The sequence below is a fragment of the Amphimedon queenslandica genome, unplaced genomic scaffold (genome assembly GCF_000090795.2).
Source record: "Amphimedon queenslandica unplaced genomic scaffold, v1.1 AMPQUscaffold_13470, whole genome shotgun sequence".
NCBI classification, from domain to species: Eukaryota; Metazoa; Porifera; class Demospongiae; order Haplosclerida; family Niphatidae; genus Amphimedon; species Amphimedon queenslandica.
Genome location: NW_003546294.1, coordinates 318,169 through 337,211, shown reverse-complemented (window position 1 = coordinate 337,211; position 19,043 = coordinate 318,169). Strand labels below are relative to the sequence as shown.

At 34.5% G+C, this 19,043-nt stretch overlaps 2 protein-coding genes across 3 annotated transcripts; one reads left to right on the top strand and one right to left on the bottom strand.

Moving 5' to 3' along the window:
* Positions 1-246: 246 nt before the first annotated feature.
* LOC100637540 (cAMP-regulated phosphoprotein 21-like) lies at positions 247-8,207 on the top strand. The gene is made up of 15 exons (XM_003385201.3): positions 247-452; positions 506-588; positions 638-1,006; positions 1,064-1,114; positions 1,562-1,670; positions 1,713-1,785; positions 1,842-1,904; positions 2,046-2,189; positions 2,472-2,586; positions 2,665-2,837; positions 4,391-4,607; positions 4,982-5,428; positions 6,254-7,328; positions 7,574-7,659; positions 7,792-8,207. Exons 3-15 carry the CDS (start codon positions 758-760, stop codon positions 7,978-7,980), a joined length of 2,991 nt encoding a protein of 996 aa, XP_003385249.2. The 5' UTR covers positions 247-452; positions 506-588; positions 638-757; the 3' UTR covers positions 7,981-8,207.
* Positions 8,161-18,978, bottom strand: LOC100641588 (signal transducer and activator of transcription 5B-like). Of its 2 annotated transcripts, none has more exons than XM_019994591.1 (23): positions 18,688-18,978; positions 18,325-18,485; positions 15,761-15,842; positions 15,604-15,672; positions 15,374-15,478; positions 15,238-15,315; positions 15,104-15,185; positions 14,938-15,056; positions 14,359-14,565; positions 14,006-14,112; positions 13,617-13,685; positions 13,502-13,567; positions 13,413-13,454; positions 12,202-12,427; positions 11,709-11,801; positions 11,521-11,662; positions 11,016-11,166; positions 10,588-10,712; positions 9,977-10,058; positions 9,837-9,919; positions 8,927-9,048; positions 8,616-8,657; positions 8,161-8,572 (listed from the first exon to the last, which is right to left on the bottom strand). In XM_019994591.1, the coding sequence occupies exons 2-23, from the start codon at positions 18,450-18,452 to the stop codon at positions 8,438-8,440; spliced, it is 2,355 nt and encodes a 784-aa protein (XP_019850150.1). In that variant the 5' UTR covers positions 18,453-18,485; positions 18,688-18,978; the 3' UTR covers positions 8,161-8,437. The 2 variants fall into 2 exon arrangements, with proteins under 2 accessions (XP_019850150.1, XP_019850151.1); XM_019994592.1 differs by having other exon boundaries at positions 11,016-11,163.
* Between the last annotated feature and the right edge of the window lie 65 nt (positions 18,979-19,043).

Here is a 19,043-nt window from a genome sequence, read left to right as displayed (position 1 = left end):
GACTGCCAAGCAAAGTAAGTCTTGCCTTTAACTTCTTGCGGTATCTCAAACAGTAACTTTAGGCAATAAATACATAAAAATAAGGAGTGTATGACTAACAATACCTTCATTTTCTTAATTTCTTTGGGTGTACCAAGAATATACCGCCATTGCTGTTACATTAATAGAATTCCAATTAGTAACCATGGTGAGTCTCACGTGACTGTCATGTGACTAGTCATGAGACTCCTGACCTCAGCGAGCGTGACGAGCGTGTGTTAATATTGTCTTTCTTCTCCTCTTTCTCCCTTTCTCCCTTCCCCCCCGTCCTGCTAAGAGGGAGGGGAGAGAGAGTACTGACTGATCTTTCGTTCTGTAAGAGTCTTCATGTCCCGATAATTCTGTGATGTCTGTTGGTTTTCTTTGATTGTCTTTTCAATTCACACATGTTATCATCATTGCATTTATTCCTGGTAAGAAAGGACCATAATTGTACGACTTTATGGGGAAGGCTCTCGTATTGTAGGTAATTATTATTTAGATCACAATTATTATAAAGAAATTGTGTTTGATTTCGTGCAACACTAATCACTCCCATTATATTACAAGGTGAGAATCAATGCTGTGTATGTATACAATCATTAGCTGTCATTTTCAGGGATCCCATCTATTCATTCACTAATATTCCATTTAGCAGTATCATTGTGGTCCATTTGACGCATTATCAGTATCAATTGTCTATAACTCTCCCTCCTTCTCTCTTCCCTTTCTATTGATTATGGCTGCACAGTCTTCAGCGACACTTCAGCAACAAGTATCATCGTCTCTCTCCTCCTCCTTAACATCCTCGCCATATGCACCCTCTTCGCATCATCTTGAACACACTCTCTTAACCACTCCTCCTCCATCGTCCAGTGGTCCTCCTGGGGGTATCCCTACGCTTGAGTCTAGCATATACTCACTGACACCAGATCTAGCGTCCCTCCCGACTCCTGGTACAGATATTGAGTCTACCGGAGCCAGTCAGGTTATTATTATTAGTAGTGCTGTGAATAGTAACAGGATTGTGTTATTTGTTTTGTAGAAGATCACACTACTCACAAGGAGTCACCCTGCCAATCCCGGCCCTCCTCAGGTAGTAAGCTTTAGCCCATTCATTATCTCTTATGTGCATGACACATTCACCTATACCATATTGTACACTACAGTCTAATGCATGACATGTTCATCCATATAATGTACAGTCTAGAGTTTATTCAGTTGTTTGTGACCCTGCCAATCCCGGCCCTCCTCAGGTAGTAAGCTTTAGCCCATTGTCTCTTGTGTTCATGACACATTAACCCATACCATAGTGTACACTACAGTCTAATGCATGATATGTTCATCCATATAATGTACAGTCTAGAGTTTATTCAGTTGTTTGTGATTGGTTTGCTTGTGCTGATGGCATCTACACTGTAGTTTTGAAATAACACTATAGTTCCCATTTTGAGCTTTGATTTCAGTTACTACTGCCATGTACATATTCATGTCCATGTACGCCATACATTTATTAAAAGTCATGTTGTTATTATTTTTGTAGCCCGCTCTTTCGTCCTCACCTCTGGGGAGTCATTTTGATAATAATGTACTATCACGTATGCTATTGCCATCAGCTGACACTAGTCCTCTTACCAGACAACAGCAAAGAGGTACTAATAATAATTGCTCATTAACTATTGAGCCATTGATAGATTATTACTTTGATACGGAGGACCCTTCTGTGAACCTTCATGACTTCATTATTAATTCATTACAAGCCCCCAAGTAATAACAATTATTATTATATATAATGATAATCCTCAACTTGTCTCTGTTGATAGGAATCGTGTTATTCTGTTGCAATTAGAGGATGAATTCCTCAAGTATGTCTCTGACCCTAAAAGGTACTGACTGATACACCTTCCTCTATTTCTAAAGCTTTCCTTCCATGTTTACTCTTCCTCTCTTGTTCAATGTCCTGTTAGCATAATATATGTACATCATATACATATACACATAAAAGTATTATAATATTTTACTTGTAGGACTGAGCCACTGAAGCTGCCATCATGGGATTCTTATCATCGCATGTTAGCTCATCGTGTCGCTGCCTACTTTGGTTTAGAACACAACGTTGACCCACAGGATAAAACTAGAGTAGTTGTATTAAAAGGACCTTCAACACGATTGTAAGTGACAGTGATATTCCTATCACTGTTTACTACTGAGACCAATGTGCCTATTAAACACAAAATTTATGAAATTTATGAATGTTAAATTACATTTTAATAATTAAAGGCGCGTGATTTGGTGTTTACTTATTCTTATCAATGCATAGTACAGCAGTGTGTGTTTGTATGTTGTGCAGTAACTAGGTTACCTTGTTAGCTATTATCTAAATGTTGTAGTTTGCATCAGTTATATGGCTCTGTTTATGTGTATTATGATTGTGTTTGTATTATCATTAATAGGCCACAGCAGCGTTTCTCTGATCACATTCCTGCAGCTGTCTATGAAGAGTCTGACAATATTTCTGAGCCAAAATTAATATTGAAAAGAATAAGAGCTAGCAGTGGGTCTGAAAAGGTAGTATATTATATTATTTTTAATTATACATGTATTTTACCATTATGATTCATATTATTGTTGTTGTTATTATTATAGTTTGATGGTCTTTCAAACAATGCTGCTGCAGAGATAAAGACATTTGAAGAGAGAGAGGAGGAATATGAGAAGGCAAGAGCAAGGATATTTAGTCAATCTTCATCTCAACTTCATGAAAGCGACACTACTTCTATACCATTTGATCTCTTCAGCACCTCTCCTTTCTCACAAAGGTAAAAGCTATAGTAACCATGTATACTAGTAACTTTTATTGTAGTAGCACTTGTAAATTTTTGTAGTTGTCTTGTAGTAAACAAAAAGAATATTAATATATTTTTAACAATTATATGCTTGTCAAATTGTAAATCATACATCATTATAATGGATTACCTAATTTCCTTATTTTATGGTGCCTGTTGGTAATGCTTTACCTTTACTTCCCTTACTGGACTATGTGTACATACTGTGATGTCACATTGACTCTATACTGTGCTCTACAGATAAAAGAAAATCCATTTTTCTAAGTTGTTGTTTATGTCTGTCTTAGCAATAGAGGGTATGGCTCTATTGCCTAATCATATGCCAATAGTCCAATACAGTGTATGTCAATACTCAATGCACCACAGCATATTGTACTACTCTTGCTCTCTCATTTGGTACATTGTACAAATGTACTTTGTACTAGCTAGTACATGTACATACATGTATGTATTAAGGTAATTAGCAATGGAAATGATCTCAAGTTATTGTGTCGTCTACATGTATAAAGTTTTGTTTCTGTCAAATTTAATGGCTATAATTTTTGAGTTAAAAATAATTATGCCAATATTAATTATGGACTATTTTGTTGAAAGTTTTTGATGCATACTGGTACATGTATATGTATTTGTACATGTGTGTAGCCGTGTACATGCTCTTTTGTCATTAGAAGTTTCAGCCAATTCTAACCTTGTATGGCGATTTATTGATATTAAAATTGAATACTGTGTGTGGCCAAATTGGATTACATTGTGCGTGTAGATGTTGTTACCTTCTGTAGTAAAGAAATATTTTAATTTGTATTTACTATACTGCTCCTGCTATGTACACATTTTAATGTAAATTTAATAATTTTATAAGTGGTATTCTTTGATGGTAAATTTGCTATACAATAGACTTCAAAAAAACAATATAGCGAATGTACATGTATATTTGTACACATTTTGTACATGTATTGTACACATACAGTGTTTGAAAATTATAATTATTAAGCAATTATGCATTGATATTTTGAGCCAGCCTGTTTTATAATTTAAATATAATTGTACATGTATACTAGTTATGATATTTTACACAAAGCATGCTAAATGAACTAAAAAGCATGCTTAGTGAGCTGACAAGCGTTATACATGTAGCTTATAGAGCAACTTTAAAATAACATGAATTTATCAGGAAAACTATAAAAATAAAGAGCCATTTGTGAGGAAATTTGGCCAAAAACTGTAGCCTTTCACCTTTATAAATTCAAATTTGATTGGAATGAACTAAAACTTTCTACACAACGTTAGAATTTGTGTATGATCAGAAAACGTAATAAGAATTCTATCCTTTTCATGAATTTGAAAAAATAACAGTAATAGGATATTTTTTCAAATTTTGAGAAACTTTAAAAGCAACTTTACATGTACATGTACTACAGTTAATATTAACATGTGCAGTGAGCAATTCACATGTAGTTGAATTTATACATACACGTAAATGCATTGTTCAAGTTTCATTATGATTAATTATTCTTTTGTTTCTATAGTCACAGCACACTTCGTACTCCGTTACATCATCGACGTACATTCAGTGACACGGCTTTCATTAATAAACTATTCTCTCAAAAGGAGAACAAGCCCGGTCCCTCCAGCAGTGGTAACAGCCCCAGTAGCACTCCTGCCTTCTTTCCTCCTTCCCCTCCCTCCCTCTCTGCCTCCTCTTCCAGTAATGTTATCAATCAATCTTCAACCACTCCTGATGTGGTAAGTACAGTCCACACATGTATAATGGATGTTATGGCAATTGATGCATTTCTGAATATTATACCGTATGGGGGTATATTTCCCAGTGAAAATATTTCACGAAAATCACTTTCAAACTAATCCACAAGAAAAAACTTTTCTTCTACTGACCATTATTATAATTTAAAAATAATTTTCATAGATAAAAATTTTCATGAACTTTTTAAAACCGTGAAATTAGCGAAATTAAATCCCCATGAAATATACCCCTCATTTACATGTACATGTACATGTACATGCATGTGTATTTAATAATTTTTATAGCATGCACATGCATGTATAAAAAACTTTATTGCACAGTCTATGCTATTGATACTTATTCTATTATTTCATAGGAGACTCAGCTAGCTTCAAGACAGCATCAGAAGAGAGTCGTAGCCAGCAGACCTCAACCCCCAACCTTCATGCCATTGAATTCAATGCAAGGAGGACCACTCCCCACAGCTACCATACCTATAATGTACCATCCTCAAGCAGTCATTGATCCTAGCTGGTATTATAATCATATGGTTCTATATCCAGTTGCTGCTCCTGCTGCTCCTGGTCCGCCCCCTCCCCCACAAGCTGCCGGGTATCCAATGCCTCATGTTGTACAGTCCCCAGTCCTTCCTCATTACTCATTGCCAGGACAGCACCCTGGTGTTCCTGGCGTTGGCCCTCGTATCGGTGCTGTTGGTATACGTGTACCCTCTCCCTCGGGGATATCTGATCATTTAGGATCACCTACTCATCCTGGAGGCATTATCTATAGACCACTCCCACAGCAGGCTCCTGGAGTTCAAGTATGATTATTGATTAAGGCTTACTTGATGAAACATGTTTGATATTGTGACTGTGTTAGCTATTGGGACTCTCTCTATCTGTTTATTGTTATTCCTCCATTATCACTTTGTTTGAGTTGCATTATGTAACAAATTATGCATGCAGGGTTTCTCATAAATTGAGTCAACATGATTCCATCATGTTAACCAAGTGTGGTGACACAACCCTAATACTTGCAATACTTTTATTGTAACAATAGTAACATAGCTGTCTATTTGGCAATCCCTTTGTTATAAAGTATGAATATGTATGGATTTATGGATAGCTACCTATTTACATCATAAAGGGGCACAAAAGCATAACCAGCAATGTATATAATTATACATCATTACCCATAAAGCATGCTAAGTGAGCTAAACAGCATGAGCTTGATGAGCTGACAAGCACTGCATGTATACATGTATAATTATAGTACTATGGCTTTTGGAGCAACTTTTAAAATTTGTGAAAAAAATCCAGTTCAATTGGAATACAGCTTGAAATTTCTACTCAACATGTATGATGTATCAAGAAAAAAATTATAAAAATGGAAAATTTTCTCTTTGTGATTTTTGTCAAAATACCCTATGAGGCTGTGACTAGTGACTACTTTATATTACAAGGTCTTTGGCCCAATTGTTGAGCAACTTGACAATGTACATGTAACTATTTCTACCCTGATTAACTTCTATTCTTAATTCATATCACTGCATGACTTGATCAATGATTATTAACCTCCTTTTTACATGTACAGTACTTGTATCTTCTTAACCCCTTGTGTTCTAATTCTTTATTTCTTATTATAGTTGAAATCGGAGGAATATTCTAATGCTGGCCCACTATGGAGTCCTCAGGGTATCCCTGTCTATCAGACACCTCATCTTCCTCCTTCCTCCTCCTCTCAGTTCCCCCTCCCTCCCCCTGCTAACATTATAGGCCCTGGACAGTTAACGGAGCAAATGGAAAAGGGAATGTCATTGTCAGATGGAGTGGATATGAATGATTCTTCTGGTGATAAGGTCCCTCCAATAGGCCAACAGAGACAGCCACTCTACATGCATACTCCCAGTCACGTCTATGGCAGAGGTGGAGGGGCTCAGCAGATGTATGGGTATCCTGGTATGGATCCTCTTGTTATTAGTCCAACTGCACTAGTCCCACCAACTCAATCTCAGTTCCATCCACTACACGGGCATAGTGACACAATCCCTTCTAGACAGCATCATCCTTCCTTCCCTCCAACTAACCTCTCTATTCATGGAGGTGACAGTGGGTCCCCTACACTGCCTCCTGGCATTACTGCACAGTTCCAGCCACCAATGCAAAGCCCAGTGCAGATTCTTGGACACACTCTTAGCACTAGTATATTCTCACCTCCGCCCTCAGCTGGCCCTTCTGGCCTGTTTATGACTCCTCCTGGATCCACTGCTAGTGTTATACCTGGTGGGGCAGGTGGTAAGCCTAATTCCCCTGGTCATTCAGCAGTGGTTGGCTCTGGTGCTATGAGATTCACACCTAAAGGAGGTGCAAGGCCGCCCGAGCTCCCAATACAAGCCCAACCAACTAGCATTGAGACGAGTAAATCAAATGATGTGACTGGTGTTCCTCCTGGTATATTATCACAGCAGCAGCCATTACCGCCAAGACTGGCTCAGAGAGGAGGAGGTGGGACTCGTTATCAGAACCAGCGTCATCCTAGTAATAGAGCTAACATGAAAGGAGGTCCTGCAGATTCTCCGTCAGTTCAGTATCATCACGGCCAGTATGCAGTGCCTAATAACACTCATCATCATCACAATCCTTATTCTACTGGTGCCCCTAGGAAGGAACCATTGTTACCCACGCCAAGTGAAATGATTAAACTAGATACTGGGATTACAGGTAAATGGCATTAAATCTCTTTTTATATCATTTTGTTTATCTTAAACTAGTGTTATTATAGTTATACTTTTAAATTGATAGCCATTTTTGGACTTGGGCAAAATTATAATATCATTTTTTGAATGCACACAACCCAAAAATTTGTGATTCTTGAAGCAAAGGCAAATTTATATTTTTTTAGAGGCACTTTAATATATATATTCATTATAAAAGTATAAATTCTGTTTTTTTTTTTTCATTCATAGCTGGAGTGCCTGTCCACATTATGGAAGTTCTTAATCCTTTTCCAGAAGATTCATCAGAGAACCAGCAGTTGATATCACGACTACAAGTATGTGCACAGTGGTAGTAATTTTTAATACATTTTACACTTACAGCAACGAAAATTACATGTACATGTACATTTTGAAGCAATTTGATCTTTATCCTTATAATACTACAAACTATTGCTGTTGTTTTATAGGAGCATGGTGCATTGGAATTCAAACGTAGTTGGATGAATCGTAATACAGAAGTGATGATTGCCATATTTGACAGCAGTGATTCTGCACTGCAGGCTCTCAAACAATGTGTATTGCCTTCTCCGGCAAAGCTCTCAATCCCTCTACCTACTCATGCGAAGCATATTTTACAGCTATTGATAAAATTTTAAATGTGCATTTTTGCTGTTTATAAGTACAATTTCTTTTTCGTTTTAATCATTATTATTATTTTTCTATAATTATGCAACACAACATGATATTGTTATTATTATGACGCATGCATGCTGATTCTTGTTAAACCACAATCCTTTTTTACACAGACACTAATTCTCACATGTAGACACTATCTCTTTTTTTCCATTTCACTATCCATAATCATGCTTTTCATTACCAATAATATTATTATTCACATTGGGAAAATTGCCTCATGAAAAAAATTCAAAAGAAAATTAATGAGAGCCCTCTAAAAGGAGGTAAAAATAATAATTGTGTGTGTGTGTAGGTATTATTATTAGTAGTATAAGAGAAAACAAAATCCAACAGAAAAAGAGAGAGAGGAAGAACTAGCAATAGTATAAAAGTACATACAAGTCATGAGTATCCTGATGGGGAATAAAGAAATTATTATTAGTTAGAAGGAGGAGGAATTGAGCCATCAAATAATTCGTCAAAGGAACTGGCTTGATTTAAACCTAGCGATGGGCCAAGATCAGGAATAGGGAACCCAGTCAAATCAGGAGTACCATTGAACTGACGAGAAGACTATGAATAATAAGAATAATAACAAATTTAATAATTGACTTACTCCACTGCTCATCATAGAATAAGGAGAATGAGGGTTTGGTGTCTATTAGTAGAAAAAGACAAAAATAATTATTATTATCATGAGCTTGCTTAATTTTTCAGCTACATTTATTACAAAATTTTGGCCACATTTTATGGCCTAGCTTTGCTTCAAAAATAATAATAAATATCATGTGTTTAAATTAAAAGTGCATCATGTATTGGAAATGCAATTGAAATGCCCTTACTATAGTGCTACTATAATCTAATTAACATCAAGGCAGGAAAAGAAAATTTAGGAAACATCACAAGCTACAGTATATGTGTACTTACACCAACAAAAGAGTACAGGGAGGGAGCAGGGCTGGCAGGATTGCTTGGTGTTCTAGTATGACTTCCTGGCATTGTTATAGTAACTTGAGACTCTAAATATCCATCATTGCGTGCCTCAACTCCTAATAATAGTAATAATAATAATAATAATAATAATAATAATAATAATAATAATAATAATAAATAACAACAGATCAGCTCAAAAAGTACATTTATAAGAATCAGATAATGTGATTAAAAAATGGAGAATTCTCTTGCAATTTTTGATGAAATTTGGCAAAAGTCTCTCTGCTACAAACAATTTTTAGCAACTTTAAAAATTCATTAAAAATCCAAATTTGGTCAGAATCAGATCCAAGTTGATACACAACATAAGGATATGAATACGTATCAGAAAAAAAATTATAAAAATGGAGAATTTTTCCTCATCATTTTTGGCAACAAGACCATGTACTTATTTCCGTTATTATTATCTCATTTGTTAACCTACTATTTATCCTTGTGTTGTATCTATTTTGTAAAAAATGTTTATTTAAGGGCTCAGTTCCCTCCTATACTGTACTACAGTACAGGGACTTTGGCCCAACTTTTGAGTAATTAAAAAAATTCATAAAAAATCTAAACTTGATTGGACTCGGCTTAAACTTTTTCCACAACATAAGAACATATAAATTGCATCAGGAAAATTTATAAAAATGGAGAATCCTCTGGTAGCAATTTTTGACAAAATATCCTGTACTATTAATAGGGTACAGGGTCTTTCTTTGACCAGATTTTTGAGCAACTTTAATAATTGACAAGAAAGAAGCTGAGCACTATGCCAGATATCTGTGGGAAGGGCCCACCCCGAAACAAGCCAATTTAAATGCAACTTTGTACATTTCAATAAATGATGATGATGATAGCTCACTTTGAGGAGTGTAGTACGGGCCAAAGACTTCATCTTTAAGACGATTAGGATAAAGAAAGATCAAGTGATGTAAGTCATGTAATCTATGTACAGAAGGAAATGAATCCTTAATATAACTGTAATGTGATTCATATTGATACCTATCAGCAAATGATCGAATGGTCAGATCATGTTTACCCCATGGAGCCAAATGAAAGGTTTGTTTATCCCCAGTTTCAGTTTCTGTATAATAAAAACAATAATAAAACAATAATAGAAACAATATAAACAATAATAGAAACAATAATGATGACAAAGTTAACAACAGTGTAATAATAGTAATTAATATAAACGTACAGTGTACAATGCCATTATTATATGTACTATACATGAGCTGTAAATATTAATTTGTGGGACTGCATACCGTATAGCACAAAATTTTCGAGGGCTGCAAATTTCACAAAAAAATCTACTTATAAATTTAATTTTCACACATTTATGCGATCTGCCATCTTTTACCACAATAATTTGATTTTTGCAAAAGTAGTTTTTGCGAATCTTCAAAAAATCACAAAATCCACAAAATTTACAGCCTTTGAAAATTTTGCACTATAGGTATCTGTATAAAATTAATGCTGAACAATGAGCATTGATATAATTAATCTTGCAGATTCTTAATGTCTGATTTTATAATAAAGGGTATGCCTGTCCCTGTACCATATACTACAGTACAAGTACATGTGTGTGTGTATGTGTGTATGTATGTACATACCAGCAACCCAAGTAACAGAGGCAGCTCCAGCCTCAGAGTCAGAGAAACGCACAAGGAAAGTCCCTGGCTGAACTTGGAGCAATACCGACTGGGCTTCAATCTTATCCATGAAACCTTCAAGCAGTCTAGACAATAACAATAAATAAGTAAATAATCATACACACCAAATAAAACAACAAACATTATATTAAAAAAATTCACACAAAATCCACACATACCCTAGCTAGTACTGCTGGTACAAGTACATATATCATTTTAAAAAAAAACAATGGTTGCTACAAAATGCACTTGGTCTTAATCTAGCACTGCATTAATGAGCATGTGCATTAATGATAGGTAGTTTTAGAGAATTTCAATTTGCCAATCACCATAATAAAATCCACCAAATTATAGCACAGTATATATTATAGTACTAAAGTGTCACTTACCCTTCGACCCATTCTCTCTTGAGTGTGGTCTTAATGAGGTCCAGGTGCTTATAGAACCACTCCCAGAAGGTAAAGGAACGACCTCTTAACTGATCACGGCACATCTGCTGTCTTGTAACAGACATCTGAATAATATCCTCCTCCATGCCTACTATTAATGAAATAAGGTAATATAACTATTAGCAATTGAGAGCATGTACAGTACATGATAATGTACGTATTACATATTATGTATACTATTGCTGTTAATGACAAATAGAAAGTCAACATAATCTACATGTACATGTGCAAATACAATGTACCTGTACATGTAACTATCATGCATACTGTACAATTATTGGAAATTTTAAGTCACACAATATACATGTACACATACACATGCATCCCCCAAAAAATATAAAAGATACATGCATGTACATGTATATTCATGACACTATTCCCTTTTACAAAATATTGATACAAATCAAAAGAGGGAGAATGATAGACATGTACATTATATACTTACCAACTCCAAGAAGTTTACGTCCCAAATAGTCAAGGTTCCTAGGAGTGAGTCCTCTGCCTGAAATAGTTTGAAAGTAATGATTCAATGCTTCAGAGACCCTAGGCCATGATACTACTTCTGGTACAACAAACGGCTCTCGATTCTACATAAGAGACGATAAACAAAATCCCAAATAAAACTGGACTAACAGGTTCTGCAAACGAGTTATCCCAGAATATAGTAGCCTCTGCTGCTGGCTGCTGAGTGACATGGACTATAACCACCACTGGTAAGCTTTGACACTAGAAGGTATAAACATACAATATAAATACAATAAAGGATCATTCATACAGAGCTGTTAGTAATGTGGTCAATGATAGTGTAACAATAGCTGGGGTTGCTTAAATAAATTATTATTATCTCACATACATCTACAATATACATGCACATGCATATAATTCATTTAACTTGTTACTCAATTATAAATTCAATAATAGGCCAATGACCACTGCAGCTGCTAATTGAAACTATACACAATAATAATACATGTACATGTGTATGTGGTATTTAATGTACATGTACATGCACATGTGATACACACATAATTTAATTAATACTTAGATTCTGTAAGATAAAACATGAAAATATCAAAACCATAAACCACAATAAAATACCCACACTTCCCCTCACATCAGGGCCTACCATGACAGGGATATCCAGCTCATCCCCGGGTATAGTGAACTTTGAACGAAACAGAATAGTGAACTTCTCTTCCATGACAATCTCAGTCGATTTCCTGTCACTGTTTCTCTTGATGCGTCTTAGCTGCATGTAGTTGAAGTTACACTGTAGGACGCCAGTCTGTGAGTTATACTCCATAGCCTTCTGATGATTGACTATCTCTCCTGATGTAAAAGAGCTACTCAGGCTGAAAGAGATAAATAAATAAAGAAAGAGATAGAAATGAAGATAAGGCTTAAAAATAGAAATAAAGACATGTAGAAATGAAGATATGAAAAGACAGAGAGAGATGCTGGTAAAATCAGTCTGACATATTATTAAGTGAATGGTCTCAGATGAGGTTCTTGTTATCAAATTCCACTCAAAATGTAGTTCAAGTAATGACTAGCTTTTGATTTGAATTATTGGCACAAATAAATCAAAGAAGCATTAAAGGATACAAAAGAAGCATTAAAGGATCTAAAAGAGGAAGCTCAAAATTTCCCTTTCAAGGCATGAAAAGGAAGTACAGTGCAAATAATGCAATCAAAAGCTATGATGATGTTGTTAAAGATAAAAGCAAGAGAACAACAATCTGCAATTATTCTCAGAACACTGCCTTCATCAAAAGGATCAATATTTGGCTTGGTAATATTAACATTTATTTACTGAAAATGCTAACAAAACTTGACAAAACCAATGAACTTAATGAGTGGACTCAAACCTTTTACCTCTCATCAATGACCACTGTATATCTATGCAACACAAGCTCCTAACCACTATATACATGTACATGTATATGTATTTATCTAACAAAAGCTTCTAAATCAATTGCAATATACATGTACATAATGTACACAATCTCTTTATATTACTGGGAATTGAATTTGTTGATATTTTCTAATCTATTTTAAATAGTACAGCTAATATGGAGAGATGCTACATAAACATGTGCATTTACGTAATACTGTAAAAAATGTAAATCAGGAAATTTCTGTGATGGAATTATTTTGTGTCTCAAAATTATGCTGTGATTTAATATTTACATAGTAAGACTGTGTCATGCATTATTAAACGCGGCATGTAACTACATGTGTGATCTAATTTTCACAAAAATAAAATTAAAGTCACAGTAAAAATTTCCAGAGACAGTAATTATAAATTCACTAATAAATAATGGTATATATACTTACACTTTAGAGGGATCTGAAAGCAATGCCTTAGCTTGTTTCTCACTATAAACAAAGAATATAAAAGGAAATACAATACCCCATGGACCTACCTAATGATACTGCCAACCACTTCAGGTACATTAAGATGAAGCTGGAGCTTACTACCAACTAATAACCTGTTACATATATCACCAATGAATCTAAAAAGTATTTTATAAATCTAACCTGATGGTTGCTGAGAAACGATTGGAAGTCTTTATAACTTGAGGAGGTTGTTTCTCCAACACAAAACTCCTACAAACAATAACATGATAGAATACACACATACTTCAATATTATCTATGTAATTAACAAACACGCATCAATCAAAGAGATGTGTTATAAGGTACAATTGTACATAAACTACATATGTGTACGTGTACATCTACATGCATACATGTACATTAGTACATGTGTACATATGTGTACATGTACATGTACATGTATACATGTACATTAGTACATGTGTACATACATGTACATGTACATGTACATGTATACATGTACATTAGTACATTGAAGCAGGCAACAGTAAGTACATGTATGTATTGATTAATGATACACTGTATACTGACTCTGATATTAGTTCTTGTAGGTATTTGGTGACGTGTTGGGTGATAGTATGAAACTGATCGTTCTGCTGTAGTATTGGAGTAGCTGCACGACTCTGCGTTATCAATAACTGCGTGTTTGGAAAAAGCAACAAAAGATATGATATATCACTTGCGGTTTGATACTATTTTCATAGTTTTTTGCAATGCATCAATAACACTAAAACAATTACTGTAGCATGCAAATAATATGTAAATTAACTACAGTATAATTATGCTACCACACCTTTTAGACTATCAATATCATTCATTATACTTTATTAAAAGCAACTACATGTACATGTACAAATATCAATGTATGGCATTTATAATATTACCTGTTTCCCTAGTTGTCTGAGGCGCCACAACAGTTCTGCAAGGGACTCAAACCAGTGCTGTAAGGAATTAAGTTCATTTCTGTTTGGATCGTCTTCATGATTGAAGAGTCGCTGGGATTGCTTCCAATTGTTCAGTTCAACCGCAACAACCAGATGATGAGTCCGTCCCACTTCTTCTAGACACTCCAAGAATCGCTGACCCAAATCCTAAGAGCAATAAAGAATAATTGTAGAATCAATATAATGGATTCTCAGTAACAATCAAACAAAGGAGATAAATGAGAAACCATACAATTAATTCAATTATACCAGAGGTCATAAAGTACCTTACATAATTCTTATGAACCAGAAACAAGTATTGGTGAAGATCATAATTATATGCATGTACGGCAACCAAGATTAATAAAATGTCATGTATAGCAATTTGTAAACATTTTCAGAACTTTTAAAATTTCATAGCTCAAACAAACAATTCACATCCATGTGTACACATCAAGGAATACTCAGGAAAAATTTATCTTTCCTAATACTATATCCACAGTCCAATGTGTTAGATAAATGAAGTGCATGCTTCCTTACATCAATTGTTCTTTTCATTTCTTCGGCATCTTTTGCAACAATCTGATCAATCAATTGCTTCCTTTCTCTATATTTACCAAGTTGATCTGGTGGAAAGCCACCGCCTTGATGAAGCATTACTATTGACACAAATGACACACACATGAAGACGCATGCATTAAAATACCTTCTAGTCTACAACCCTCTTGATAATGTATTTGGAATGACTCATGCTTTGCTGTTAATGTGCGATACATAGTTTCCATACCCTACAGAGAGAATCAATGAGAATAGTATCATCAAATTGACCATGAGACATACTTCAGTCCTTGACATGATATTCTGAATTAGTTGCTGTATCTGTGAAGCATTGCTATTACTGGAGGGTGTCAGTCTATTCTGTAATTACACATGTTATTCATTATTATCATTATTATAGTTATCAGTAATAGTTTACATTGGATTTCTCAAACTCTTCTTGTTTGCGGACCAGCTCAGCTTCTGTTACTAGACACATCTGAACAACACGAACTAGTTCTAGGGGACGCTGAATGTACTCACCCTAACCATACACAAACACACGCACATAAATACATGAAAAGTATAAATATTTTCAGATTAAATAATACACATGTACATGTACGTGCATTAATTGATTGCTAGATATTATAATGGGGTTCTGCTAACCTTCATGTGTGCAAACAAAGCCTCTAATTGAGTTTTAGTGATAAAATTTGCAGAATATGTTGCTATTAACTAAAAATGATGGCAAATAATAACCAAACATAATAATAATAATAATAATAATAATAATAATAATAATAATACTATAATGTTCAGTAACCTCTTGAAGTGCAATGAGCATTGCTTCAAATAATCTACGAGCATTAGGTTCATGTGCTGGTATATCAGGATCAATATCACTCCTACATAACATAAATAACATACCGTAGATCAGGAAATTTGTGCAGTAGAAAATTTGTGTGTTTTAAAATTGTGCTGTGATTTAAATTTTACTAAATAAGACTGTGTCATGTATTATTGAATGTGGCATGTAATTATATGGGTTATCTAATTTTTTTGCGAAATTCTAATCCAGTAAAAATAAAATCACAGTAAAAATTTCCAGATCCGTATAAGTGGTTTTTTAGGGTTGCAAATTTCGTGAATTCCTTCCTGATTCACGAAAATAAAATCCGCAAAAATCAATTTAATACGGTACCACATGGCACACGTGGTATAATTCGTGAAAATAAAATCTGTGAATTGGAATTTTAATAGATTTTGCAAAATATAATTCCCTCAAAAAAATCACTTATACGGTAGTGTAATACTACAGTCAATTATAAAGTCAAGATGTATTCTTTCCACTATGAGCTATTACACACTAAAGAAAGCACCAATGCAATACACTCTACACATCAAAAGAATTAAGAAACACTAACCCTAATTACCTCATAAAGAGGAATTGACAGTTTTACACGAGAAGAAATTTTGGTGGGCACGCAGCCATTATCATCAAAATTTTCAAAACTATCAAACGGAGAGTTTTTAACTTACAAAGGCTGAAACTTGAAATTACAAAAAATCGACATGCATAATAACAGACTCATAGTACAATACCTTAAACTACATATGTACATGTATAAACCATCAATTAAAGACACTCCAGCTTATACTCAAGTACATAAAACTATACCTGCAGACATAACCACAAATATCCCCTGTTACACAAGGTACTATAACTGTACACTACTAACACATACATGTAACTTACATGTAAGCTTTGCATACTTAGGATTTACTGGTTCATACATGTACAAAGTACTGCAACAATACTTGAAGAATGTACATGTATGTGTAACATTTACGCATGTAAAAACTTAGCTGGAACTGACATACAAGAGCTTCATAAGATAATTATTCTACTTGAGTAACTATTGCTGGGCAAGTGAGTATCATGCAGCAACACATGATCACAAACTATCAATTTTATTGACACCAATTAATATACATGACAATTAATGGAAGTATATTAATACTTCACAAATGCACTATACTATAAACACACCTGACAGGTGTAACCAATAGCACATGTATAGCTTCTGCTAAAATATTTTTATTGACTTCTAGCAATAACTACATGCATGATAAAATCTTTAAAATTCTTAAGGCCCGCCTAATCTAGATGATGTAAAAAAACATTACCCACAATCACAAACTTTTTGAGTTGTGGACTTCACAAATCATAATTTAGAATTAATATACTAGTGTCAACTATTAACAAAAATTCTACACTACATATATATATATGTGTTCATAATTTCCTGACAATATTTTGAAACTGACCACAAAGGTCATTTTTGTGGCACAACAGCTACATGTACAAGTAGTTACATTGTGTGAAAACAGCACAAAATATTACATCATTAATTATAATCAGGATAAACTAACTATCCTGGGGGTATCCCTAAGACAACCAAGTACTTCATCCAATAGGACCAATACACCATCAGTTCATTATGCGTGTAGCAAACAAATAAAAATAAAGATGCCCCAATTAGCAACCACCCCAATAGCAAGCCTTGGATAAAATGGGTTGGTGCTTTGAAATGGGTATACATGAGGCAAAAACTTCTCCGGTAACAATAAAACATTGAAAGCACAACTAGAAGTCTTAGTAACATACATATACACATGTAGAAAAATGGATAAGTGCTAGCTAGTATTGGCAGTGTACTTTAGGACATAATTTAACATTACATACATGTGTACATGTACATGACTGAATGCACATGAAAGAATATTAAAATACACTGCATTGCATGAGATTACATCTACTTTGTGTCATGTGAAATACAAAATTACATTTATCTTACTATCATTTTAAGTTGTTAGTATTATTATCATCTTCACTTTAAATTTTTGAGTAGCATAATTAATAATTAAAAACTCAATATCAAGATAATTCACATGAGTTCTAAGTTCATCTATACACTGTATAATAGCACCAGATAAAAACACAATATTAGGCACACAAGTAAAAAGCCAAAAAGCTGTTTTTACTGGAGTTTAATTTAATTATCAACTCTTGCCAAACAGAAACTATAAGTTTCCATTAGTTTACTGTTCAAAATGCATGAACTGTATATAAAAATGAAGAATATTTCAATAACAGCCAATTTATACACAGAGAAAAGGAACTACAATCGTGTTTATATAATAGTATAAAAGTACAGAAAAATAATAATAATAAATCATGACCTTTGCTGATAATTGGTTGAATTTACTAATAAATAATAGCTGTGCCCCTACACTGTGCATAGCTTGCATACCAGGGTATTACATGTACATGTATTTATAAAGGATGTATAATGTGAGTGTGTGTGTGTGTGTGTATATATGTACCACATCTGGGCTTCAATCCATGTAGCCAGGTAATGGCGGACTTCGATAGGAAAACGTGGCCCGTACAGTTGTTTCATTTGCTCCAAGAGTGGCCCCTGAAGGCGCTGGCTCTTATCCCAGAGAGCCATTATTATTGTGATATAAAGTGATAGCGTGTAATCCTACAAATATATCCATTAACTTCCAGTTACTGTAACTAGAGATACTGACACATACAACAAAGACATGCAAAACACTTGTTTAATCTCTCCTCTCTCAAAGAAGCTTAGATGATCTGGTCTAATGCAATAAGAGTTTAGTAGTTGCACATACAAATACTGAAGCATGTAAATAAAAGTAGACAAAATATCTAAACAAACTCACCAATAGCCTCTTCCAGCAGCTCCCACACAGACGAGCACGCACGGACACAAAGAGTATGGTAGGATGTAGGCTCTTCTCTTTCTCCTATCTCTAAGAAAAGTTGGTCTTCACGAATAGTAACGATGACGTTAATCCTCCGGGGAAATGCCTCAAACCGTCTAACCCTTTAAAGCGCTCTCGTTCACAGTAAATACAACTGTTTCCCTGCAAGTATTCTCTGCCTCCTCTTCTAGGAAGACATGCTGTTGCCTCCCGGTTAGGTCTTCCAGTGAAAATAATTTCAGAGTAACATGTGTTCGTTATAAATAAAACATACGGTAGACATGCGGCCTGATTAAATTCTTAAATCACGTGCG